This window comes from Oncorhynchus kisutch, linkage group LG21 (genome assembly GCF_002021735.2).
Source record: "Oncorhynchus kisutch isolate 150728-3 linkage group LG21, Okis_V2, whole genome shotgun sequence".
NCBI lineage: Eukaryota > Metazoa > Chordata > Actinopteri > Salmoniformes > Salmonidae > Oncorhynchus > Oncorhynchus kisutch.
Window position 1 is genome coordinate 45,653,147 of NC_034194.2, and position 25,217 is coordinate 45,678,363.

Below are 25,217 nucleotides of genomic sequence, written 5' to 3' on the forward strand. Positions count from 1 at the left end.
TCGGTCTGTCTCAGCCTGCTGGTGGTCGGTCTGTCTCAGCCTGCTGGTGGTCGGTCTGTCTGTCAGCCTGCTGGTGGTCGGTCTGTCTCAGCCTGCTGGTGGTCGGTCTGTCTGTCAGCCTGCTGGTGGTCGGTCTGTCTGTCAGCCTGCTGGTGGTCGGTCTGTCTGTCAGCCTGCTGGTGGTCGGTCTGTCTGTCAGCCTGCTGGTGGTCGGTCTGTCTCAGCCTGCTGGTGGTCGGTCTGTCTGTCAGCCTGCTGGTGGTCGGTCTGTCTGTCAGCCTGCTGGTGGTCGGTCTGTCTCAGTCTGCTGGTGGTCGGTCTGTCTCAGCCTGCTGGTGGTCGGTCTGTCTGTCAGCCTGCTGGTGGTCGGTCTGTCTGTCAGCCTGCTGGTGGTCGGTCTGTCTGTCAGCCTGCTGGTGGTCGGTCGGTCTGTCTCAGCCTGCTGGTGGTCGGTCTGTCTGTCTCAGCCTGCTGGTGGTCGGTCGGTCTGTCTCAGCCTGCTGGTGGTCGGTCGGTTTGTCTCAGCCTGCTGGTGGTCGGTCTGTCTGTCAGCCTGCTGGTGGTCGGTCTGTCTGTCAGCCTGCTGGTGGTCGGTCTGTCTGTCAGCCTGCTGGTGGTCGGTCTGTCTGTCAGCCTGCTGGTGGTCGGTCTGTCTGTCAGCCTGCTGGTGGTCGGTCGGTCTGTCAGCCTGCTGGTGGTCGGTCGGTCTGTCAGCCTGCTGGTGGTCGGTCGGTCTGTCAGCCTGCTGGTGGTCGGTCGGTCTGTCAGCCTGCTGGTGGTCGGTCGGTCTGTCTGTCAGCCTGCTGGTGGTCGGTCGGTCTGTCTGTCAGCCTGCTGGTGGTCGGTCGGTCTGTCTGTCAGCCTGCTGGTGGTCGGTCGGTCTGTCTGTCAGCCTGCTGGTGGTCGGTCGGTCTGTCTGTCAGCCTGCTGGTGGTCGGTCGGTCTGTCTGTCAGCCTGCTGGTGGTCGGTCGGTCTGTCAGCCTGCTGGTGGTCGGTCGGTCTGTCTGTCAGCCTGCTGGTGGTCGGTCGGTCTGTCTGTCAGCCTGCTGGTGGTCGGTCGGTCTGTCTGTCAGCCTGCTGGTGGTCGGTCGGTCTGTCTGTCAGCCTGCTGGTGGTCGGTCGGTCTGTCTCAGCCTGCTGGTGGTCGGTCGGTCTGTCAGCCTGCTGGTGGTCGGTCGGTCTGTCAGCCTGCTGGTGGTCGGTCGGTCTGTCAGCCTGCTGGTGGTCTGTCTGTCAGCCTGCTGGTGGTCTGTCTGTCAGCCTGCTATAACCTGAATCTGGTCAGATCAGAGCTGTTGAACCTGTAGCTGTATTACCCTGCCTTCAGGAAATATTCACACCTCTTGACTAGTTCCACATGTTGTTGTGTTACAGCGTGATTTTACAGTGTTATATTGAGATGTTGTGTCGCTGGCTGACACACACTACCCCATAGTGTCAAAGTGGAATTATGCTTTTACAAATGAATATGAAATGAAAAGCTGAAATGTCACGAGTAGTTAACACCTTTTTTATGGCAAAGATAAGGCGAGTTAAAATGTGCTTAAGTCACAATACGTTGCATGGACTCACTCTGTGTTCAATAATAATATCTATAATGTTGTATTTTTAATAACTACCTCATCTCTGTACCAGACACATACAGTTATCTGCAAAGTCCTTCAGTCGAGCAGTACATTACAAACACAAATGCAATGTGTCGCAAGGAAGGGCACAAATTAGTAGATGGGTAAAAATAAAACAGCAGACATTGAATATCCCTTTCAGCATAGTGAAGTTATTCATTACACTTTGGATGGTGTATTAATACACCCCAGTCACTACAAAGATACAGGCGTCCTTCCTAAATCAGTTGCCGGAGAGGAAGGAAACCGCTCAGGGATTTAACCATGAGGTCAATGGTGACTTTAAAACAGTTACAGAGTTTAATGGCTGTGATAGGAGATACCTGAGGATGGATCAACAACATTGTAGTTACTCCACAATACTAACCTAAATGATAGAATGAAAAGAAGGAAGCCTGTACAGAATAAAAATATTCCAAAACATGCCTCCTGTTTGCAACAAGTTACTAAAGTAAAACTGTAAGGCAAAGAAATGAACTTTTTGGCCTGGATACAAAGTGTTTTGTTTGGGGCAAATCCAACACAGCACATCGCTGAGTACCACTTTCCATATTGTCAAGCATGGTGGTAGCTGCATCATGTTATGCTTGTCATCGGCAAGGACTAGGGAGTTATTTAGGATAAAAAAATAGAGCTAAGCATTCAGGCAAAATCCTCGAGGAAAACCTGGTTCAGTCTGCTTTCCAACAGACACTGGGAGATTAGTTCACCTTTCAGCAGGACATTAACCTAAAACACAAGGCCAAATCTACACTGGAGTTGTTTACCAAGACGATGTTGAATGTTCCTTAGTGGTCTAGCTACAGTTTTGACTTAAGTCTGCTTGAAAATCTATGGCAAGACTGGAAAATGGTTGTCTAGCAATGATCATCAACCAACTTGACCGAGCTTGGAGAATTTTTAAAAGTGTGCAAATATTGTACAGTTCAGGTGTGCAAAGCTCTTAGAGACTTAACCAGAAAGACTCACAGCTCTTAGAGACTTACCCAGAAAGACTCACTGCTCTTAGAGACTTACCCAGAAAGACTCACTGCTCTTAGAGACTTACCCAGAAAGACTCACAGCTCTTAGAGACTGACCCAGAAAGACTCACAGCTCTTAGAGACTTACCCAGAAAGACTCACAGCTCTTAGACTGACCCAGAAAGACTCACAGCTCTTAGAGACTGACCCAGAAAGACTCACTGCTCTTAGAGACTTACCCAGAAAGACTCACTGCTCTTAGAGACTTACCCAGAAAGACTCACAGCTCTTAGAGACTTACCCAGAAAGACTCACTGCTCTTAGAGACTTACCCAGAAAGACTCACAGCTCTTAGAGACTGACCCAGAAAGACTCACAGCTCTTAGAGACTGACCCAGAAAGACTCACAGCTCTTAGAGACTGACCCAGAAAGACTCACTGCTCTTAGAGACTTACCCAGAAAGACTCACTGCTCTTAGAGACTTACCCAGAAAGACTCACAGCTCTTAGAGACTTACCCAGAAAGACTCATTGCTCTTAGAGACTTACCCAGAAAGACTCACAGCTGTAATCACTCTTAGAGACTTACCCAGAAAGACTCACGGCTATAATCGCTCTTAGAGACTTACGCAGAAAGACTCACAGCTCTTAGAATTACCCAGAAAGACTCACGGCTGTAATCACTCTTAGAGACTTACCCAGAAAGACTCACAGCTGTAATCACTCTTAGAGACTTACCCAGAAAGACTCACAGCTGTAGTCACTCTTAGAGACTTACCCAGAAAGACTCACAGCTGTAATCACTGCCAAAGGTGATTCTAACATGTATTGACTCAAAGGGTGTGAATACTGATGTAAATTCATTTTTTCTGTATAAAATGTTCACTAAATGTGCGAACATTAAAACATGTATTGACTCTTAGATGTTTATTGTATTGTGTGTTGGGGGAAGAAGAAAAGGAACTGTGTAAATCCATTTTCAATTCCGTCTGTAAATGTGGTCTAAGTCTAAGGTTATGAATACTGTCTGAAGGTATGTGGTTAATTACGGCATTATTTACAATCTGCCTCAATATCAATGTTGCTAGCTAAGGTACAAGGCCAAGGCTATCTGGATGTGCTGGGAGTTAAGAGCATCGAGCTTAGATTGTAGGATGGCCAGGGGGGTTGAGCATGTCCCAGTTTAGCTCACCTAACAGTATGAACTCTGAAGATAGATGTGGGGCAATCAGTTCACATATGGTGTCCAGAGCACAGCTGGGTGCAGAGGGTGGTCTATAGCAGGCGGCAACGGTGAGAGACACGGATCAGTCGTCCTGGTCCCTTAATTTAAATGCATTCCAGGTGATTACCTCATGAAACTGGTTAAGAGAATGCCAAGAGTGTGCAAAGCTGTCATCAAGGCAAAGGGTGGCTACTTTGAAGAAACTAAAATATATTTCGATTCGTTTAACACTTACTACATGGTTCCATATGAGTTATTTCATAGTGTTGATGTCTTCAATATTATTCTACAATGTAGAAAATAGTAAAAATAAAGAAAAGCCCTTGAATGAGTAGATGTGTCCAAACTATTGTCAGCTAGCACGCCTAACAACCTGTCAGCTAGCACGCCTAACAACCTGTCAGCTAGCACGCCTAACAACCTGTCAGCTAGCACGCCTAACAACCTGTCAGCTAGCACGCCTAACAACCAGTCAGATAGCACGCCTAACAACCTGTCAGCTAGCACGCCCTAACAACCTGTCAGCTAGCACGCCTAACAACCTGTCAGCTAGCACGCCTAACAACCTGTCAGCTAGCACGCCTAACAACCTGTCAGCTAGCACGCCTAACAACCTGTCAGCTAGCACGCCTAACAACCTGTCAGCTAGCACGCCTAACAACCTGTCAGCTAGCACGCCTAACAACCTGTCAGCTAGCACGCCTAACAACCAGTCAGCTAGCACGCCTAACAACCTGTCAGCTAGCACGCCTAACAACCTGTCAGCTAGCACGCCTAACAACCTGTCAGCTAGCACGCCTAACAACCTGTCAGCTAGCACGCCTAACAACCTGTCAGCTAGCACGCCTAACAACCTGTCAGCTAGCACGCCTAACAACCTGTCAGCTAGCACGCCTAACAACCGGTCAGCTAGCACGCCTAACAACCGGTCAGCTAGCACGCCTAACAACCGGTCAGCTAGCACGCCTAACAACCGGTCAGCTAGCACGCCTAACAACCGGTCAGCTAGCACGCCTAACAACCTGTCAGCACCTTAAAACCCTGTCAGCTAGCGCACCTTAAAATTATGTCAGCTAGCGCACCTTAAAATCCTGTCAGCTAGCACGCTTAACAACCTGTTAGCTAGCACGCCTAAAAACATGTACCCTCCTCTTTTCTAAAGGTTTTAAAGAGACCCCCCCAGACAGAGCAGGACTACCTTCACGCCTATGACACCTGTGCAAAATACTTGGACAGACTGCTTCCTGCTGATGCTGTCCACTTCCTGGATGACATAACGTTCTCTCCACTAGCAGTCAATCAGGTGAGGATGTGATGGTGATGATGGTGGTCATTATGGTGATGATGGGGACGAAGACGGCAGTGGTGGTGGAGGTTGTGACGAGAATTATGATAGGGTTAGTCATACTGGTGGGGATGATGCTGAGTTAAGTTGATTAGGATCCCCATTCGACTACTGAACATGTAGCAGCTACTCTACCTGGGGTCCATTAACTACTGAACATGTAGCAGCTACTCTACCTGGGGTCCATTAACTACTGAACATGTAGCAGCTACTCTTCCTGGGGTCCATTAACATGTAGCAGCTACTCTACCTGGGGTCCATTAACATGTAGCAGCTACTCTACCTGGGGTCCATTAACATGTAGCAGCTACTCTACCTGGGGTCCATTAACATGTAGCAGCTACTCTACCTGGGGTCCATTAACATGTAGCAGCTACTCTTCCTGGGGTCCATTAACTACTGAACATGTAGCAGCTACTCTTCCTGGGGTCCATTAACATGTAGCAGCTACTCTTCCTGGGGTCCATTAACATGTAGCAGCTACTCTACCTGGGGTCCATTAACATGTAGCAGCTACTCTACCTGGGGTCCATTAACATGTAGCAGCTACTCTACCTGGGGTCCATTAACATGTAGCAGCTACTCTTCCTGGGGTCCATTAACATGTAGCAGCTACTCTACCCGGGTCCATTAACATGTAGCAGCTACTCTACCCGGGGTCCATTAACATGTAGCAGCTACTCTACCTGGGGTCCATTAACATGTAGCAGCTACTCTACCTGGGGTCCATTAACTACTGAACATGTAGCAGCTACTCTTCCTGGGGTCCATTAACATGTAGCAGCTACTCTACCTGGGGTCCATTAACATGTAGCAGCTACTCTACCTGGGGTCCATTAACATGTAGCAGCTACTCTACCTGGGGTCCATTAACTACTGAACATGTAGCAGCTACTCTACCTGGGGTCCATTAACATGTAGCAGCTACTCTTCCTGGGGTCCATTAACATGTAGCAGCTACTCTACCTGGGGTCCATTAACATGTAGCAGCTACTCTACCTGGGGTCCATTAACATGTAGCAGCTACTCTACCTGGGGTCCATTAACATGTAGCAGCTACTCTACCTGGGGTCCATTAACATGTAGCAGCTACTCTACCTGGGGTCCATTAACATGTAGCAGCTACTCTTCCTGGGGTCCATTAACATGTAGCAGCTACTCTTCCTGGGGTCCATTAACATGTAGCAGCTACTCTACCTGGGGTCCATTAACATGTAGCAGCTACTCTACCTGGGGTCCATTAACATGTAGCAGCTACTCTTCCTGGGGTCCATTAACATGTAGCAGCTACTCTACCTGGGGTCCATTAACATGTAGCAGCTACTCTACCCGGGGTCCATTAACTACTGAACATGTAGCAGCTACTCTACCTGGGGTCCATTAACATGTAGCAGCTACTCTACCTGGGGTCCATTAACATGTAGCAGCTACTCTACCTGGGGTCCATTAACATGTAGCAGCTACTCTACCTGGGGTCCATTAACATGTAGCAGCTACTCTACCTGGGGTCCATTAACTACTGAACATGTAGCAGCTACTCTTCCTGGGGTCCATTAACATGTAGCAGCTACTCTTCCTGGGGTCCATTAACTACTGAACATGTAGCAGCTACTCTTCCTGGGGTCCATTAACTACTGAACATGTAGCAGCTACTCTACCTGGGGTCCATTAACATGTAGCAGCTACTCTACCTGGGGTCCATTAACATGTAGCAGCTACTCTACCTGGGGTCCATTAACATGTAGCAGCTACTCTACCTGGGGTCCATTAACTACTGAACATGTAGCAGCTACTCTTCCTGGGGTCCATTAACATGTAGCAGCTACTCTTCCTGGGGTCCATTAACATGTAGCAGCTACTCTACCTGGGGTCCATTAACATGTAGCAGCTACTCTACCTGGGGTCCATTAACATGTAGCAGCTACTCTACCTGGGGTCCATTAACATGTAGCAGCTACTCTTCCTGGGGTCCATTAACATGTAGCAGCTACTCTACCTGGGGTCCATTAACATGTAGCAGCTACTCTACCTGGGGTCCATTAACATGTAGCAGCTACTCTTCCCGGGGTCCATTAACATGTAGCAGCTACTCTACCTGGGGTTCATTAACTACTGAACATGTAGCAGCTACTCTACCTGGGGTCCATTAACATGTAGCAGCTACTCTACCTGGGGTCCATTAACATGTAGCAGCTACTCTTCCTGGGGTCCATTAACATGTAGCAGCTACTCTACCTGGGGTCCATTAACTACTGAACATGTAGCAGCTACTCTACCTGGGGTCCATTAACATGTAGCAGCTACTCTACCTGGGGTCCATTAACATGTAGCAGCTACTCTACCTGGGGTCCATTAACATGTAGCAGCTACTCTACCTGGGGTCCATTAACATGTAGCAGCTACTCTTCCTGGGGTCCATTAACATGTAGCAGCTACTCTTCCTGGGGTCCATTAACATGTAGCAGCTACTCTACCTGGGGTCCATTAACATGTAGCAGCTACTCTACCTGGGGTTCATTAACTACTGAACATGTAGCAGCTACTCTACCTGGGGTCCATTAACATGTAGCAGCTACTCTTCCTGGGGTCCATTAACATCCAGCGGTCCACACAAAACGTACACATACATGACACAGAACATTCAATTTAAAACATTAAAAAAATATATATGAATAAAATAAGAGTTATATATGGGAAAGACACCAAGAGACAAAAATAATATTTACACAGTATTCATATATGCATCTTGTTAAATACAGTTACATCAGAGCTTTAAGAAAGAGAGCAGCTTCGATACAATGTTGTTTATTGTTGTTGTTTATTGTTGTTGTTTATTGTTGTTGTTTATTGTTGTTGTTTATTGTTGTTGTTTATTGTTGTTGTTTATTGGTGTGTATTGTTGTTGTTTATTGTTGTTGTTTATTTTTGTTGTTTATTGGTGTTGTTTATTGGTGTTGTTTATTGTTGTTTATTATTGTTGTTTTTTATTGTTGTTTTTATTGTTGTTTTTTATTGTTGTTTTTTAAGCTCAACGTGCTTTTTGCCTGAGTTTCCTCCGGTGGCAGAGCAGTCCGTGGTGACATGGTTCTATACATAGTGACACATTAAGTCTGTTTGTGGTTTGGGTACAGTGCAGAAACCCCTTAGTGGTGTTTCTGCCGGGTGTGTCTGTCTGTTTTGAAGTGTATACAAATTGACTATACAAGTTGTTAGGTGTTTTCAACAGTCGGTTTCTTAAAAAGAGTAGAAGAGAAGTAGTTTTAATTTCACCTCAACCAGGAAATACCATCATGCACGTTGTTAGTTCTGTTTGTGTGGTGAAATTGTGCTGTTCTGAGTCAACTGCAGCTTTTGACAGGTCTTTCTTTACTGTACCTGACCATGTTACCAGTCATCAAGACGGGACAAGACCACAGCCTCAACTACTAGTACGGTTGATCTGTGTCAAAAAGAGATGTTTTTATAACAGACGTGCCTCTCGCCATCTTCACAACAACTTTGTCAATATGACTTGACTGCGATAACTGACGTTTCCAGTAGTGAGTTAAATGGGTCCTTCACATCAGTTGTTGGAAGAGGTCTCCAGTTTATCAGTATACTGGTGTAGCTATGCACAGCAGTTGCTAGGCAACTTGGTAACTGGCAGCAAGCAACATGAGCTCTTGAAAAAGATATTGAAAATGTTGACAATTTTACAGTTTAACATGTAGCAGCTACTCTTCCTGGGGTCCATTAACTACTGAACATGTAGCAGCTACTCTTCCTGGGGTCCATTAACATGTAGCAGCTACTCTTCCTGGGGTCCATTAACATGTAGCAGCTACTCTACCTGGGGTCCATTAACATGTAGCAGCTACTCTACCTGGGGTCCATTAACATGTAGCAGCTACTCTTCCTGGGGTCCATTAACATGTAGCAGCTACTCTACCCGGGGTCCATTAACATGTAGCAGCTACTCTACCCGGGGTCCATTAACATGTAGCAGCTACTCTACCTGGGGTCCATTAACATGTAGCAGCTACTCTACCTGGGGTCCATTAACTACTGAACATGTAGCAGCTACTCTTCCTGGGGTCCATTAACATGTAGCAGCTACTCTACCTGGGGTCCATTAACATGTAGCAGCTACTCTACCTGGGGTCCATTAACATGTAGCAGCTACTCTACCTGGGGTCCATTAACTACTGAACATGTAGCAGCTACTCTACCTGGGGTCCATTAACATGTAGCAGCTACTCTTCCTGGGGTCCATTAACATGTAGCAGCTACTCTACCTGGGGTCCATTAACATGTAGCAGCTACTCTACCTGGGGTCCATTAACATGTAGCAGCTACTCTACCTGGGGTCCATTAACATGTAGCAGCTACTCTACCTGGGGTCCATTAACATGTAGCAGCTACTCTACCTGGGGTCCATTAACATGTAGCAGCTACTCTTCCTGGGGTCCATTAACATGTAGCAGCTACTCTTCCTGGGGTCCATTAACATGTAGCAGCTACTCTACCTGGGGTCCATTAACATGTAGCAGCTACTCTACCTGGGGTCCATTAACATGTAGCAGCTACTCTTCCTGGGGTCCATTAACATGTAGCAGCTACTCTACCTGGGGTCCATTAACATGTAGCAGCTACTCTACCCGGGGTCCATTAACTACTGAACATGTAGCAGCTACTCTACCTGGGGTCCATTAACATGTAGCAGCTACTCTACCTGGGGTCCATTAACATGTAGCAGCTACTCTACCTGGGGTCCATTAACATGTAGCAGCTACTCTACCTGGGGTCCATTAACATGTAGCAGCTACTCTACCTGGGGTCCATTAACTACTGAACATGTAGCAGCTACTCTTCCTGGGGTCCATTAACATGTAGCAGCTACTCTTCCTGGGGTCCATTAACTACTGAACATGTAGCAGCTACTCTTCCTGGGGTCCATTAACTACTGAACATGTAGCAGCTACTCTACCTGGGGTCCATTAACATGTAGCAGCTACTCTACCTGGGGTCCATTAACATGTAGCAGCTACTCTACCTGGGGTCCATTAACATGTAGCAGCTACTCTACCTGGGGTCCATTAACTACTGAACATGTAGCAGCTACTCTTCCTGGGGTCCATTAACATGTAGCAGCTACTCTTCCTGGGGTCCATTAACATGTAGCAGCTACTCTACCTGGGGTCCATTAACATGTAGCAGCTACTCTACCTGGGGTCCATTAACATGTAGCAGCTACTCTACCTGGGGTCCATTAACATGTAGCAGCTACTCTTCCTGGGGTCCATTAACATGTAGCAGCTACTCTACCTGGGGTCCATTAACATGTAGCAGCTACTCTACCTGGGGTCCATTAACATGTAGCAGCTACTCTACCTGGGGTTCATTAACTACTGAACATGTAGCAGCTACTCTACCTGGGGTCCATTAACATGTAGCAGCTACTCTACCTGGGGTCCATTAACATGTAGCAGCTACTCTTCCTGGGGTCCATTAACATGTAGCAGCTACTCTACCTGGGGTCCATTAACTACTGAACATGTAGCAGCTACTCTACCTGGGGTCCATTAACATGTAGCAGCTACTCTACCTGGGGTCCATTAACATGTAGCAGCTACTCTACCTGGGGTCCATTAACATGTAGCAGCTACTCTACCTGGGGTCCATTAACATGTAGCAGCTACTCTTCCTGGGGTCCATTAACATGTAGCAGCTACTCTTCCTGGGGTCCATTAACATGTAGCAGCTACTCTACCTGGGGTCCATTAACATGTAGCAGCTACTCTACCTGGGGTTCATTAACTACTGAACATGTAGCAGCTACTCTACCTGGGGTCCATTAACATGTAGCAGCTACTCTTCCTGGGGTCCATTAACATCCAGCGGTCCACACAAAACGTACACATACATGACACAGAACATTCAATTTAAAACATTAAAAAAATATATATGAATAAAATAAGAGTTATATATGGGAAAGACACCAAGAGACAAAAATAATATTTACACAGTATTCATATATGCATCTTGTTAAATACAGTTACATCAGAGCTTTAAGAAAGAGAGCAGCTTCGATACAATGTTGTTTATTGTTGTTGTTTATTGTTGTTGTTTATTGTTGTTGTTTATTGTTGTTGTTTATTGTTGTTGTTTATTGTTGTTGTTTATTGTTGTTGTTTATTGTTGTTGTTTATTGGTGTGTATTGTTGTTGTTTATTGTTGTTGTTTATTGGTGTTGTTTATTGGTGTTGTTTATTGGTGTTGTTTATTGTTGTTTATTATTGTTGTTTTTTATTGTTGTTTTTTATTGTTGTTTTTTATTGTTGTTTTTTAAGCTCAACGTGCTTTTTGCCTGAGTTTCCTCCGGTGGCAGAGCAGTCCGTGGTGACATGGTTCTATACATAGTGACACATTAAGTCTGTTTGTGGTTTGGGTACAGTGCAGAAACCCCTTAGTGGTGTTTCTGCCGGGTGTGTCTGTCTGTTTTGAAGTGTATACAAATTGACTATACAAGTTGTTAGGTGTTTTCAACAGTCGGTTTCTTAAAAAGAGTAGAAGAGAAGTAGTTTTAATTTCACCTCAACCAGGAAATACCATCATGCACGTTGTTAGTTCTGTTTGTGTGGTGAAATTGTGCTGTTCTGAGTCAACTGCAGCTTTTGACAGGTCTTTCTTTACTGTACCTGACCATGTTACCAGTCATCAAGACGGGACAAGACCACAGCCTCAACTACTAGTACGGTTGATCTGTGTCAAAAAGAGATGTTTTTATAACAGACGTGCCTCTCGCCATCTTCACAACAACTTTGTCAATATGACTTGACTGCGATAACTGACGTTTCCAGTAGTGAGTTAAATGGGTCCTTCACATCAGTTGTTGGAAGAGGTCTCCAGTTTATCAGTATACTGGTGTAGCTATGCACAGCAGTTGCTAGGCAACTTGGTAACTGGCAGCAAGCAACATGAGCTCTTGAAAAAGATATTGAAAATGTTGACAATTTTTGTAACTTTGTTAACATAATTAGAAAAACAAGAGTTGTCATTAAACCGCTAACCACAGAGGACCTCTGAAATACCAATAAGCCAATGTGCTATTAGCGTTGGCAAAATAAAGAAACCAAGCTTGGAACACACGCTAATGTCCTAATGAAGGACCAAATCATTCACACGCAGGTGCAGCTTTTGAAAATAAAAACTGGGCGTGAAATGAATATACATCTACGGACGTTACAACAACCAAAGCAAAGGGAGAACCCAGAGATGTTTTATGACTTCAGTGGACCTGCAGTCTGGCACTCTGCAATCACTGCTGCCCTACCCTATACCAGGAAGGAACTCTATCACTGCTGCCCTACCCTATACCAGGAAGGAACTCTATCACTGCTGCCCTACCCTATACCAGGAAGGAACTCTATCACTGCTGCCCTACCCTATACCAGGAAGGAACTCTGCAATCACTGCTGCCCTACCCTATACCAGGAAGGAACTCTATCACTGCTGCCCTACCCTATACCAGGAAGGAAGTCTATCACTGCTGCCCTACCCTATACCAGGAAGGAAGTCTATCACTGCTGCCCTACCCTATACCAGGAAGGAACTCTATCACTGCTGCCCTAAACTATACCAGGAAGGAACTCTATCACTGCTGCCCTACCCTATACCAGGAAGGAACTCTATCACTGCTGCCCTACCCTATACCAGGAAGGAACTCTATCACTGCTGCCCTACCCTATACCAGGAAGGAACTCTATCACTGCTGCCCTACCCTATACCAGGAAGGAACTCTATCACTGCTGCCCTACCCTATACCAGGAAGGAAGTCTATCACTGCTGCCCTACCCTATACCAGGAAGGAACTCTATCACTGCTGCCCTAAACTATACCAGGAAGGAACTCTATCACTGCTGCCCTACCCTATACCAGGAAGGAACTCTATCACTGCTGCCCTACCCTATACCAGGAAGGAAGTCTATCACTGCTGCCCTAAACTATACCAGGAAGGAACTCTATCACTGCTGCCCTACCCTATACCAGGAAGGAACTCTGCTGTCACTGCTGCCCTACCCTATACCAGGAAGGAACTCTATCACTGCTGTCCTAAACTATACCAGGAAGGAACTCGATCACTGCTGCCCTAAACTATACCAGGAAGGAACTCGATCACTGCTGCCCTACCCTATACCAGGAAGGAACTCTGCTGTCACTGCTGCCCTAAACTATACCAGGAAGGAACTCTGCTGTCACTGCTGCCCTAAACTATACCAGGAAGGAACTCTATCACTGCTGCCCTACCCTATACCAGGAAGGAAGTCTATCACTGCTGCCCTACCCTATACCAGGAAGGAACTCTATCACTGCTGCCCTACCCTATACCAGGAAGGAACTCTATCACTGCTGCCCTAAACTATACCAGGAAGGAACTCTATCACTGCTGCCCTACCCTATACCAGGAAGGAACTCTATCACTGCTGCCCTACCCTATACCAGGAAGGAACTCTATCACTGCTGCCCTAAACTATACCAGGAAGGAACTCTATCACTGCTGCCCTAAACTATACCAGGAAGGAACTCTATCACTGCTGCCCTAAACTATACCAGGAAGGAACTCTATCACTGCTGCCCTAAACTATACCAGGAAGGAAGTCTATCACTGCTGCCCTACCCTATACCAGGAAGGAACTCTATCACTGCTGCCCTAAACTATACCAGGAAGGAACTCTATCACTGCTGCCCTAAACTATACCAGGAAGGAACTCTATCACTGCTGCCCTACCCTATACCAGGAAGGAAGTCTATCACTGCTGCCCTACCCTATACCAGGAAGGAAGTCTATCACTGCTGCCCTAAACTATACCAGGAAGGAACTCTGCAATCACTGCTGCCCTACCCTATACCAGGAAGGAACTCTATCACTGCTGCCCTACCCTATACCAGGAAGAAACTCTATCACTGCTGCCCTAAACTATACCAGGAAGGAAGTCTATCACTGCTGCCCTAAACTATGCCAGGAAGGAAGTCTATCACTGCTGCCCTACCCTATACCAGGAAGGAACTCTATCACTGCTGCCCTACCCTATACCAGGAAGGAACTCTATCACTGCTGCCCTACCCTATACCAGGAAGGAACTCTATCACTGCTGCCCTACCCTATACCAGGAAGGAACTCTATCACTGCTGCCCTAAACTATACCAGGAAGGAACTCGATCACTGCTGCCCTAAACTATACCAGGAAGGAACTCTATCACTGCTGCCCTACCCTATACCAGGAAGGAACTCTATCACTGCTGCCCTAAACTATACCAGGAAGGAACTCAATCACTGCTGCCCTAAACTATACCAGGAAGGAAGTCTATCACTGCTGCCCTACCCTATACCAGGAAGGAACTCTGCTGTCACTGCTGCCCTACCCTATACCAGGAAGGAACTCTATCACTGCTGCCCTACCCTATACCAGGAAGGAAGTCTATCACTGCTGCCCTAAACTATACCAGGAAGGAACTCTGCTGTCACTGCTGCCCTAAACTATACCAGGAAGGAACTCTGCAATCACTGCTGCCCTAAACTATACCAGGAAGGAACTCTATCACTGCTGCCCTACCCTATACCAGGAAGGAACTCTATCACTGCTGCCCTAAACTATACCAGGAAGGAACTCTGCTGTCACTGCTGCCCTACCTTATAGTTGTTGTAGGGAATAGGGTGCCATAGAGCCCTGATCTAAAGTAGTGCCCTATATCGGGATTTGGGATGTACAGGGTGCCATTTGGCATGTACAGGGTGTCATTTGCCATGTACAGGGTGTCATTTGGCATGTACAGGGTGTCATTTGGCATGTACAGGGTGTCATTTGGCATGTACAGGGTGTCATTTGGCATGTACAGGGTGTACCAGCCAGTCAGCTACACTCCACTCTGATGTTGTTTACAAATAAAAATGATACAGAAAGGTCTGGCAACCTCCTCTCCAACCCCCTCTCTCCCCTCATCTTGTCCGTTCTCCTCTCCAACCCCCTCTCCCCTCATCTTGTCCCGTTCTCCTCTCCAACCCCCTCTCTCCCCCCATCTTGTCCCGTTCTCCTCTCCAACCCCCTCTCTCCCCTCATCTTGTCCCGTTCTCCTCTCCAACCCCCTCTCTCCCCTCATCTTGTCCCGTTCTCCTCTCCAACCCCCTCTCTCCCCTCATCTTGTCCCGTTCTCCTCTCCAACCCCCTCTCTCCCCTCATCTTGTCCCGTTCTCCTCTCCAACCCCCTCTTTCCCCTCTTCTTGTCCCGTTCTCCTCTCCAACCCCCTCTCTCCCCTCATCTTGTCCCGTTCTCCTCTCCAACCCCCTCTCTCCCCTCATCTTGTCCTGTTCTCCTCTCCAACCCCCTCTCTCCCCCCATCTTGTCCCGTCCACCTCTCCAACCCCCTCTCTCCCCCCCATCTTGTCCCGTTCTCCTCTCCAACCCCCCTCGCTCCCTCATCTTGTCCCGTTCTCCTCTCCAACCCCCTCTCTCCCCTCATCTTGTCCCGTTCTCCTCTCCAACCCCCCCCCCCCTCCCCTCATCTTGTCCCGTTCTCCTCTCCAACCCCCCCCCCCCCTCATCTTGTCCCGTTCTCCTCTCCAACCCCCTCTCTCCCCTCATCTTGTCCCGTTCTCCTCTCCAACCCCCTCTCTCCCCTCATCTTGTCCCGTTCTCCTCTCCAACCCCCTCTCTCCCCTCATCTTGTCCCGTTCTCCTCTCCAACCCCCTCTCTCCCCTCATCTTGTCCCGTTCTCCTCTCCAACCCCCTCTTTCCCCTCTTCTTGTCCCGTTCTCCTCTCCAACCCCCTCTCTCCCCTCATCTTGTCCCGTTCTCCTCTCCAACCCCCTCTCTCCCCTCATCTTGTCCTGTTCTCCTCTCCAACCCCCTCTCTCCCCCCATCTTGTCCCGTCCACCTCTCCAACCCCCTCTCTCCCCCCATCTTGTCCCGTTCTCCTCTCCAACCCCCTCGCTCCCCTCATCTTGTCCCGTTCTCCTCTCCAACCCCCTCTCTCCCCTCATCTTGTCCCGTTCTCCTCTCCAACCCCCCCCCCTCCCCTCATCTTGTCCCGTTCTCCTCTCCAACCCCCCCCCCCCCCCTCATCTTGTCCCGTTCTCCTCTCCAACCCCCTCTCTCCCCTCATTTTGTCCCGTTCTCCTCTCCAACCCCCTCTCTCCCCTCATTTTGTCCCGTTCTCCTCTCCAACCCCATCTCTCCTCTGCTTGTTCTTTCTCCTCTCCAACCCCCTTCATTTTGCTGGACCCCAGGAAGAGTAGCTGCTGCCTTGGCAGGAACTAATAGGGATCCATAATAAACCCCAGGAAGAGTAGCTGCTGCCTTGACAGGAACTAATGGGGATCCATAATAAACCACAGGAAGAGTAGCTGCTGCCTTGGCAGGATCTAATGGGGATCCATAATAAACCCCAGGAAGAGTAGCTGCTGCCTTGGCAGGAACTAATGGGGATCCATAATAAACCCCAGGAAGAGTAGCTGCTGCCTTGGCAGGAACTAATGGGGATCCATAATATATACAAATACAACCCCCTCTCTCCCCTGCTTGCTCTTTCTCCTCTGCCTCTCACTTCTCTCCAGGTGAGTTGATTGATCCTCCTTTGACTTCAGAGCCGTTAAACTTCATCTCCCAGCAGGCACCTCTCACCCACTGAGCTTTTAACCCAGACATTAGCTTTAATCAACACCCTCCCTCTTTACCTCCGATACTCTTCTCTCTCCTCCCTTTCCATCCTCTCTCCTCCCTTTCCATTCCTCTCCCTCACTCATATACCAGTGGGAACAGCTGTCTGTCTCCTTGATCTAAATACTAACCTTTCACCCCCCCTCTATGGTTCGATCCATCCCCCAGGAGGCCATGTGAGAGGTGGGAGGTCGAGGCTAACCACTTCCTCCCCAGGTTTTGTTTTTTAGTAGGGAAATTGGGAGGATTGTAATTTTCCTGGGTGGTAATTGATCACTTGAGGCCTTTCAATGGAAGCGTCCTCTCCTCCTCGCTCTTCACCCTGTCCCCCCTCTTCTAAAGCCCCTGGCATGTCCACCATGTCCCCACTCTTCTAAAGCCCCTGGCATGTCCCCCCTCTTCTAAAGTCCCTGGCATGTCCCTCCTCTTCTAAAGCCCCTGGCATGTCCACCATGTCCCCCCTCTTCTAAAGACCCTGGCATGTCCCCCCCTCTTCTAAAGCCCCTGGCATGTCCACCCTGTCCCCCCTCTTCTAAAGCCCCTGGCATGTCCACCATGTTTCACTCTCTCTGAACAGTAAACATCACACTTACAAAAGTTTCAAGTTAATAGAGACATTTCAAATGTCATATTATGTCTATATACAGTGTTATAATGATGTGCAAATAGTTAAAGTACACAAGATAAAATATATAAACATAAATATGGGTTGTATTTACAATGGTGTTTGTTCTTCACTGGTTGCCCTTTTCTTGTGGCAACAGGTCACACATCTTGCTGCTGTGATGTCACACTGTGGTATTTCACCCAGTAGATATGGGAGTTTATCAAAATATCAAATTCTTTGTGGATCTGTGTAATCTGAGGGAAATATGTCTCTCTAATATGGTCATACATTTGGCAGGAGGTTAGGAAGTTCAGCTCAGTTTCCTCCTCATTTTGTGGGCAGTGAGCACATAGCCTGTCTGCTCTTGAGAGCCATGTCTGCCTACGGAGGCCTTTCTCAATAGCAAGGCTATGCTCACTAAGTCTGTACATAGTCAAACCTTTCCTTAAGTTTGGGTCAGTCACAGGGGTCAGGTATTCTGCCACTGTGTACTCTCTGTTTAGGGCCAAATAACCTTCCAGTTTGCTCTGTTTTTTTGTAAATTCTTTCCAATGTGTCAAGTAATTATCTTTTTGTTTTCTCATGATTTGGTTGGGTCTAATTGTGCTGCTGTCCTGGGGCTCTGTGGGGTGTGTTTGTGAACAGAGCCCCAGGACCAGCTTGCTTAGGGGACTCTTCTCCAGGTTCATCTCTCTGTAGGTGATGGCTTTGTTATGGAAGGTTTGGGAATCGCCTCCTTTAAGGTGGTTGTAGAATTGAATGTCTCTATTCTGGATTTTGATAATTAGTGGGTATCGGACTAATTCTGTTCTGCCTGCATTGTTTGGTGTTTTATGTTGTACACTGAGGATATTTTTGCAGAAATTCTGAATGCAGAGTCTCAATTTGGTGTTTGTCCCATTTTGTGAAGTCTTGGTTGGTGAGCGGACCCCAGACCTCACAACCATAAAGGGCATTGGGTTTAACTGACTCAAGTATTTTTGCCAGATCCTAATTGGTATATCGAATTTTATGTTCATTTTGATGGCATAGAAGGCCCTTCTTGCCTTGTCTCTCAGATCGTTCACAGCTTTGTGGAAGTTACCTGTGGCGCTGATGTTTAGGCCGAGGTATGTATAGTTTTTTGTGTGCTCTAGGACAACGGTGTCTAGATGGAATTTGTATTTGTGGTCCTGGTGACTGGACCTTTTTTGGAACACCATTATTTTGGTCTTACTGACATTTACTGTTAGGACCCAGGTCTGACAGAATCTGTGCATAATATCTAGGTGCTGCTGTAGGCCCTCCTTGGTTGGGGACAGAAGCACCAGATCATCAGCAAACAGGAGACATTTGACTTCTCGCTCGCTCGTCCGTCCGTCCTAGCTCAGTGTGTTAACCTCTCTCTCTCTCTCTCTCTCTGTCCTAGCTCAGTGTGTTAACCCCTCTCTCTCCCTCCTGTCCTAGCTCAGTGTGTTAACCCCTCTCTCTCTCTCTCTCTCTCTCTCTCTCTCTCCTGTCCTAGCTCAGTGTGTTAACCCCTCTCTCCTGTCCTAGCTCAGTGTGTTAACCCCTCTCTCTCCCTCCTGTCCTAGCTCAGTGTGTTAACCCCTCTCTCTCCTGTCCTAGCTCAGTGTGTTAACCCCTCTCTCCTGTCCTAGCTCAGTGTGTTAACCCCTCTCTCTCCCTCCTGTCCTAGCTCAGTGTGTTAACCCCTCTCTCTCTCTCTCCTGTCCTAGCTCAGTGTGTTAACCCCCTCTCTCCTGTCCTAGCTCAGTGTGTTAACCCCTCTCTCTCTCCTGTCCTAGCTCAGTGTGTTAACCCCTCTCTCTCTCTCTCCTGTCCTAGCTCAGTGTGTTAACCCCTCTCTCCTGTCCTAGCTCAGTGTGTTAACCCCTCTCTCTCCCTCCTGTCCTAGCTCAGTGTGTTAACCCCTCTCTCTCTCTCTCCTGTCCTAGCTCAGTGTGTTAACCCCCTCTCTCCTGTCCTAGCTCAGTGTGTTAACCCCTCTCTTTCTCTCTCCTGTCCTAGCTCAGTGTGTTAACCCCTCTCTCTCTCTCCTGTCCTAGCCTCAGTGTGTTACCCCTCTCTCTCTCTCCTGTCCTAGCTCAGTGTGTTAACCCCTCTCTCTCTCTCTCTCTCTCTCTCTCTCCTGTCCTAGCTCAGTGTGTTAACCCCTCTCTCTGTCCTAGCTCAGTGTGTTAACCCCTCTCTCTCTCTCCTGTCCTAGCTCAGTGTGTTAACCCCTCTCTCCTGTCCTAGCTCAGTGTGTTAACCCCTCTCTCTCTCTCCTGGTCCTAGGCTCAGTGTGTTAACCCCTCTCTCTCTCTCCTGTCCTAGCTCAGTGTGTTAACCCCTCTCTCCAGTCCTAGCTCAGTGTGTTAACCCCTCTCTCTCTCTCTCCTGTCCTAGCTCAGTGTGTTAACCCCTCTCTCTCCCTCCTGTCCTAGCTCAGTGTGTTAACCCCCTCTCTCTCTCTCTCTCCTGTCCTAGCTCAGTGTGTTAACCCCTCTCTCTCTCTCCTGTCCTAGCTCAGTGTTAACCCCTCTCTCCCCCTCCTGTCCTAGCTCAGTGTGTTAACCCCTCTCTCTCTCTCTCTCTCTCTCTCTCTCTCTCTCTCTCTCCTGTCCTAGCTCAGTGTGTTAACCCCTCTCTCCTGTCCTAGCTCAGTGTGTTAACCCCTCTCTCTCCTGTCCTAGCTCAGTGTTTAACCCCTCTCTCTCTCTCCTGTCCTAGCTCAGTGTGTTAAACCCCTCTCTCTCTCTCTCTCTTTCCTGTCCTAGCTCAGTGTGTTAACCCCTCTCTCTCTCTCCTGTCCTAGCTCAGTGTGTTAACCCCTCTCTCCTGTCCTAGCTCAGTGTGTTAACCCCTCTCTCCTGTCCTAGCTCAGTGTGTTAACCCCTCTCTCCTGTCCTAGCTCAGTGGTGTTAACCCCTCTCTCCTGTCCTAGCTCAGTGTGTTAACCCCTCTCTCCTGTCCTAGCTCAGTGTGTTAACCCCTCTCTCCTGTCCTAGCTCAGTGTGTTAACCCCTCTCTCCTGTCCTAGCTCAGTGTGTTAACCCCTCTCTCCTGTCCTAGCTCAGTGTGTTAACCTCTCTCTCTCTTACCTGTGGCGCTGATGTTTAGGCCGAGGTATGTATAGTTTTTTGTGTGCTCTAGGACAACGGTGTCTAGATGGAATTTGTATTTGTGGTCCTGGTGACTGGACCTTTTTTGGAACACCATTATTTTGGTCTTACTGACATTTACTGTTAGGACCCAGGTCTGACAGAATCTGTGCATAATATCTAGGTGCTGCTGTAGGCCCTCCTTTGGTTGGGGACAGAAGCACCAGATCATCAGCAAACAGGAGACATTTGACTTCTCGCTCGCTCGTCCGTTCCGTCCTAGCTCAGTGTGTTAACCTCTCTCTCTCTCTCTCTGTCCTAGCTCAGTGTGTTAACCCCTCTCTCTCCCTCCTGTCCTAGCTCAGTGTGTTTAACCCCTCTCTCTCTCTCTCTCTCTCTCTCTCTCTCTCTCCTGTCCTAGCTCAGTGTGTTAACCCCTCTCTCCATGTCCTAGCTCAGTGTGTTAACCCCTCTCTCTCCCTCCTGTCCTAGCTCAGTGTGTTAACCCCTCTCTCTCCTGTCCTAGCTCAGTGTGTTAACCCCTCTCTCCTGTCCTAGCTCAGTGTGTTAACCCCTCTCTCTCCCTCCTGTCCTAGCTCAGTGTGTTAACCCCTCTCTCTCTCTCTCCTGTCCTAGCTCAGTGTGTTAACCCCTCTCTCCTGTCCTAGCTCAGTGTGTTAACCCCTCTCTCTCTCCTGTCCTAGCTCAGTGTGTTAACCCCTCTCTCTCTCTCTCCTGTCCTAGCTCAGTGTGTTAACCCCTCTCTCCTGTCCTAGCTCAGTGTGTTAACCCCTCTCTCTCCCTCCTGTCCTAGCTCAGTGTGTTAACCCCTCTCTCCTGTCCTAGCTCAGTGTGTTAACCCCTCTCTCTCCCTCCTGTCCTAGCTCAGTGTGTTAACCCCTCTCTCTCTCTCTCCTGTCCTAGCTCAGTGTGTTAACCCCTCTCTGCCTGTCCTAGCTCAGTGTGTTAACCCCTCTCTTTCTCTCTCCTGTCCTAGGCTCAGTGTGTTAACCCCTCTCTCTTTCTCTCCTGTTCCTAGCTCAGTGTGTTACCCCTCTCTCTCTCTCCTGTCCTAGCTCAGTGTGTTAACCCCTCTCTCTCTCTCTCTCTCTCTCCTGTCCTAGCTCAGTGTGTTAAACCCTCTCTCCTGTCCTAGCTCAGTGTGTTAACCCTCTCTCTCTCCCTGTCCTTAGCTCAGTGTGTTAACCCCTCTCTCCTTGTCCTAAGCTCAGTGTGTTAACCCCTCTCTCTCTCTCCGTGTCCTAGCTCCGTGTGGTTAACCCCTCTCTCTTCTCCCGTCCTAGCTCAGTGTGTTAACCCCTCTCCTCCAGTCCTAGCTCAGTGTGTTAACCCCTCTCTCTCTCTCTCACTGTCCTAGCTCAGTGTGTTAACCCCTCTCTCTCGCCTCCTGTCGCTAGTTCAGTGTGTTAACCCCTCTCTCGTCTCTCTCTCCTGTCCTAGCTCAGTGTGTTAACCCCTCTCTCTCTCTCCTGTCCTTAGCCTGCAGTGTTAACCCCTCTCTCCCCCTCCTGCCTAGCTCAGCTGTGTTAACCCCTCTCTCTCTCTCTCTCTCTCTCTCTCTCTCTCTCTCTCTCCTGTCCTAGCTCCAGTGTGTTAACCCCTTCTTCTCCTGTCCTAGCTCAGTGTGTTAACCCCTCTCTCTCCTGTCCTAGCTCAGTGTGTTAACCCCTCTCTCTCTCTCCTGTCCTAGCTCAGTGTGTTAACCCCTCTCTCTCTCTCTCTCTCTCTCCTGTCCTAGCTCAGTGTGTTAACCCCTCTCTCTCTCTCCTGTCCTAGCTCAGTGTGTTAACCCCTCTCTCCTGTCCTAGCTCAGTGTGTTAACCCCTCTCTCCTGTCCTAGCTCAGTGTGTTAACCCTCTCTCCTGTCCTAGCTCAGTGTGTTAACCCCTCTCTCCTGTCCTAGCTCAGTGTGTTAACCCCTCTCTCCTGTCCTAGCTCAGTGTGTTAACCCCTCTCTCCTGTCCTAGCTCAGTGTGTTAACCCCTCTCTCCTGTCCTAGCTCAGTGTGTTAACCCCTCTCTCCTGTCCTAGCTCAGTGTGTTAACCCCTCTCTCCTGTCCTAGCTCAGTGTGTTAACCCCCTCTCTCCTGTCCTAGCTCAGTGTGTTAACCTCTCTCTCTCTCTCTCTCTCTCTGTCCTAGCTCAGTGTGTTAACCCCTCTCTCTCCCTCCTGTCCTAGCTCAGTGTGTTAACCCCTCTCTCTCTCTCCTGTCCTAGCTCAGTGTTTTAACCCCTCTCTCTCTCTCTCCTGTCCTAGCTCAGTGTGTTAACCCCTCTCTCTCCTGTCCTAGCTCAGTGTGTTAACCCCTCTCTCTCTCTCTCCTGTCCTAGCTCAGTGTGTTAACCCCTCTCTCTCTCTCTCCTGTCCTAGCTCAGTGTGTTAACCCCTCTCTCTCTCTCTCCTGTCCTAGCTCAGTGTGTTAACCCCTCTCTCCTGTCCTAGCTCAGTGTGTTAACCCCCTCTCTCTCTCTCTCCTGTCCTAGCTCAGTGTGTTAACCCCTCTCTCTCTCTCTCCTGTCCTAGCTCAGTGTGTTAACCCCTCTCTCTCCCTCCTGTCCTAGCTCAGTGTGTTAACCCCCTCTCTCCTGTCCTAGCTCAGTGTGTTAACCCCTCCTCTCTCTCTCTCTCTCTCTCCTGTCCTAGCTCAGTGTGTTAACCCTCTCTCCTGTCTAGCTCAGTGTGTTAACCCCTCTCTCTCTCTCTCTCCTGTCCTAGCTCAGTGTGTTAACCCCTCTCTCTCTCTCTCTCTCCTGTCCTAGCTCAGTGTGTTAACCCCCCTCTCTCTCTCTCTCTCTCCTGTCCTAGCTCAGTGTGTTAACCCCTCTCTCTCTCTTCTCTCTCTCTCTCTCTCTCTCCCTCCTGTCCTAGCTCAGTGTGTTAACCCCTCTCTCTCTCCTGTCCTAGCTCAGTGTGTTAACCCCTCTCTCTCTCTCCTGTCCTAGCTCAGTGTGTTAACCCCTCTCTCCTGTCCTAGCTCAGTGTGTTAACCCCTCTCTCTCTCTCTCTCTCTCCCTCCTGTCCTAGCTCAGTGTGTTAACCCCTCTCTCTGTCCTAGCTCAGTGTGTTAACCCCCCTCTCTCTCTCTCTCTCCTGTCCTAGCTCAGTGTGTTAACCCCTCTCTCTCTCTCTCTCCTGTCCTAGCTCAGTGTGTTAACCCCTCTCTCTCTCTCTCTCTCTCTCTCCCTCCTGTCCTAGCTCAGTGTGTTAACCCCTCTCTCTCTCTCTGTCCTAGCTCAGTGTGTTAACCCCTCTCTCTCTCTCCTGTCCTAGCTCAGTGTGTTAACCCCTCTCTCTCTCTTGTCCTAGCTCAGTGTGTTAACCCCTCTCTCTCTCTCTCTCTCTCCTGTCCTAGCTCAGTGTGTTAACCCCTCTCTCCTGTCCTAGCTCAGTGTGTTAACCCCTCTCTCTCTCTCCTGTCCTAGCTCAGTGTGTTAACCCCTCTCTCTCCTCCTGTCCTAGCTCAGTGTGTTAACCCCTCTCTCCTGTCCTAGCTCAGTGTGTTACCCCTCTCTCTCTCTCCTGTCCTAGCTCAGTGTGTTAACCCCTCTCTCCTGTCCTAGCTCAGTGTGTTAACCCCTCTCTCTCCTCTCTCTCTCCTGTCCTAGCTCAGTGTGTTAACCCCTCTCTCTCTCTCTCTCTCTCCTGTCCTAGCTCAGTGTGTTACCCCTCTCTCTCTCCTGTCCTAGCTCAGTGTGTTAACCCTCTCTCTCTCTCTCTCTCCCTCCTGTCCTAGCTCAGTGTGTAACCCCTCCTCTCTCTCTCTCTCTCTCCCTCCTATCCTAGCTCAGTGTGTTAACCCCTCTCTCTCTCTCCTCTCTCTCTCTCTCCCTCCTCTGTCCTAGCTCAGTGTGTTACCCCTCTCTCTCTCTCTCTCTCTCCTGTCCTAGCTCAGTGTGTTAACCCCTCTCTCTCTCTCTCTCTCTCTCTCTCTCTCTCTCTCCTGTCCTAGCTCAGTGTGTTAACCCTCTCTCTCTCCTGTCCTAGCTCAGTGTGTTAACCCCTCTCTCTCTCTCCTGTCCTAGCTCAGTGTGTTAACCCCTCTCTCCTGTCCTAGCTCAGTGTGTTAACCCCTCTCTCTCTCTCTCTCTCTCCCTCCTGTCCTAGCTCAGTGTGTTAACCCCTCTCTCCTGTCCTAGCTCAGTGTGTTAACCCCTCTCTCTCTCTCTCTCTCCTGTCCTAGCTCAGTGTGTTAACCCCTCTCTCTCTCTCCTGTCCTAGCTCAGTGTGTTAACCCCTCTCTCTCTCTCTCTCTCTTTCCTCCTGTCCTAGCTCAGTGTGTTACCCCTCTCTCTCTCTCCTGTCCTAGCTCAGTGTGTTAACCCCTCTCTCCTGTCCTAGCTCAGTGTGTTAACCCTCTCTCTCTCTGTCCTAGCTCAGTGTGTTAACCCCTCTCTCTCCTGTCCTAGCTCAGTGTGTTAACCCCTCTCTCTCTCTCCTGTCCTAGCTCAGTGTGTTAACCCCTCTCTCTCTCTCCTGTCCTAGCTCAGTGTGTTAACCCCTCTCTCTCCTGTCCTAGCTCAGTGTGTTAACCCCTCTCTCTCTCTCTCCTGTCCTAGCTCAGTGTGTTAACCCCCTCTCTCTCTCTCCTGTCCTAGCTCAGTGTGTTAACCCCTCTCTCTCTCTCTCTCCTGTCCTAGCTCAGTGTGTT

General features: G+C 48.7%; 1 protein-coding gene across 1 annotated transcript in view; it reads left to right on the plus strand.

Annotated features, from left to right (window-relative positions):
- The window catches only part of nbas (NBAS subunit of NRZ tethering complex), a gene marked incomplete in the record, with an annotated part of 268,490 nt that overhangs the window by 198,097 nt on the left and 45,176 nt on the right, over positions 1 to 25,217 (plus strand). The window contains 1 exon segment of the mRNA XM_031800528.1: positions 4,976 to 5,125. Within this exon segment, the coding sequence (XP_031656388.1) occupies positions 4,976 to 5,125 (150 nt within the window).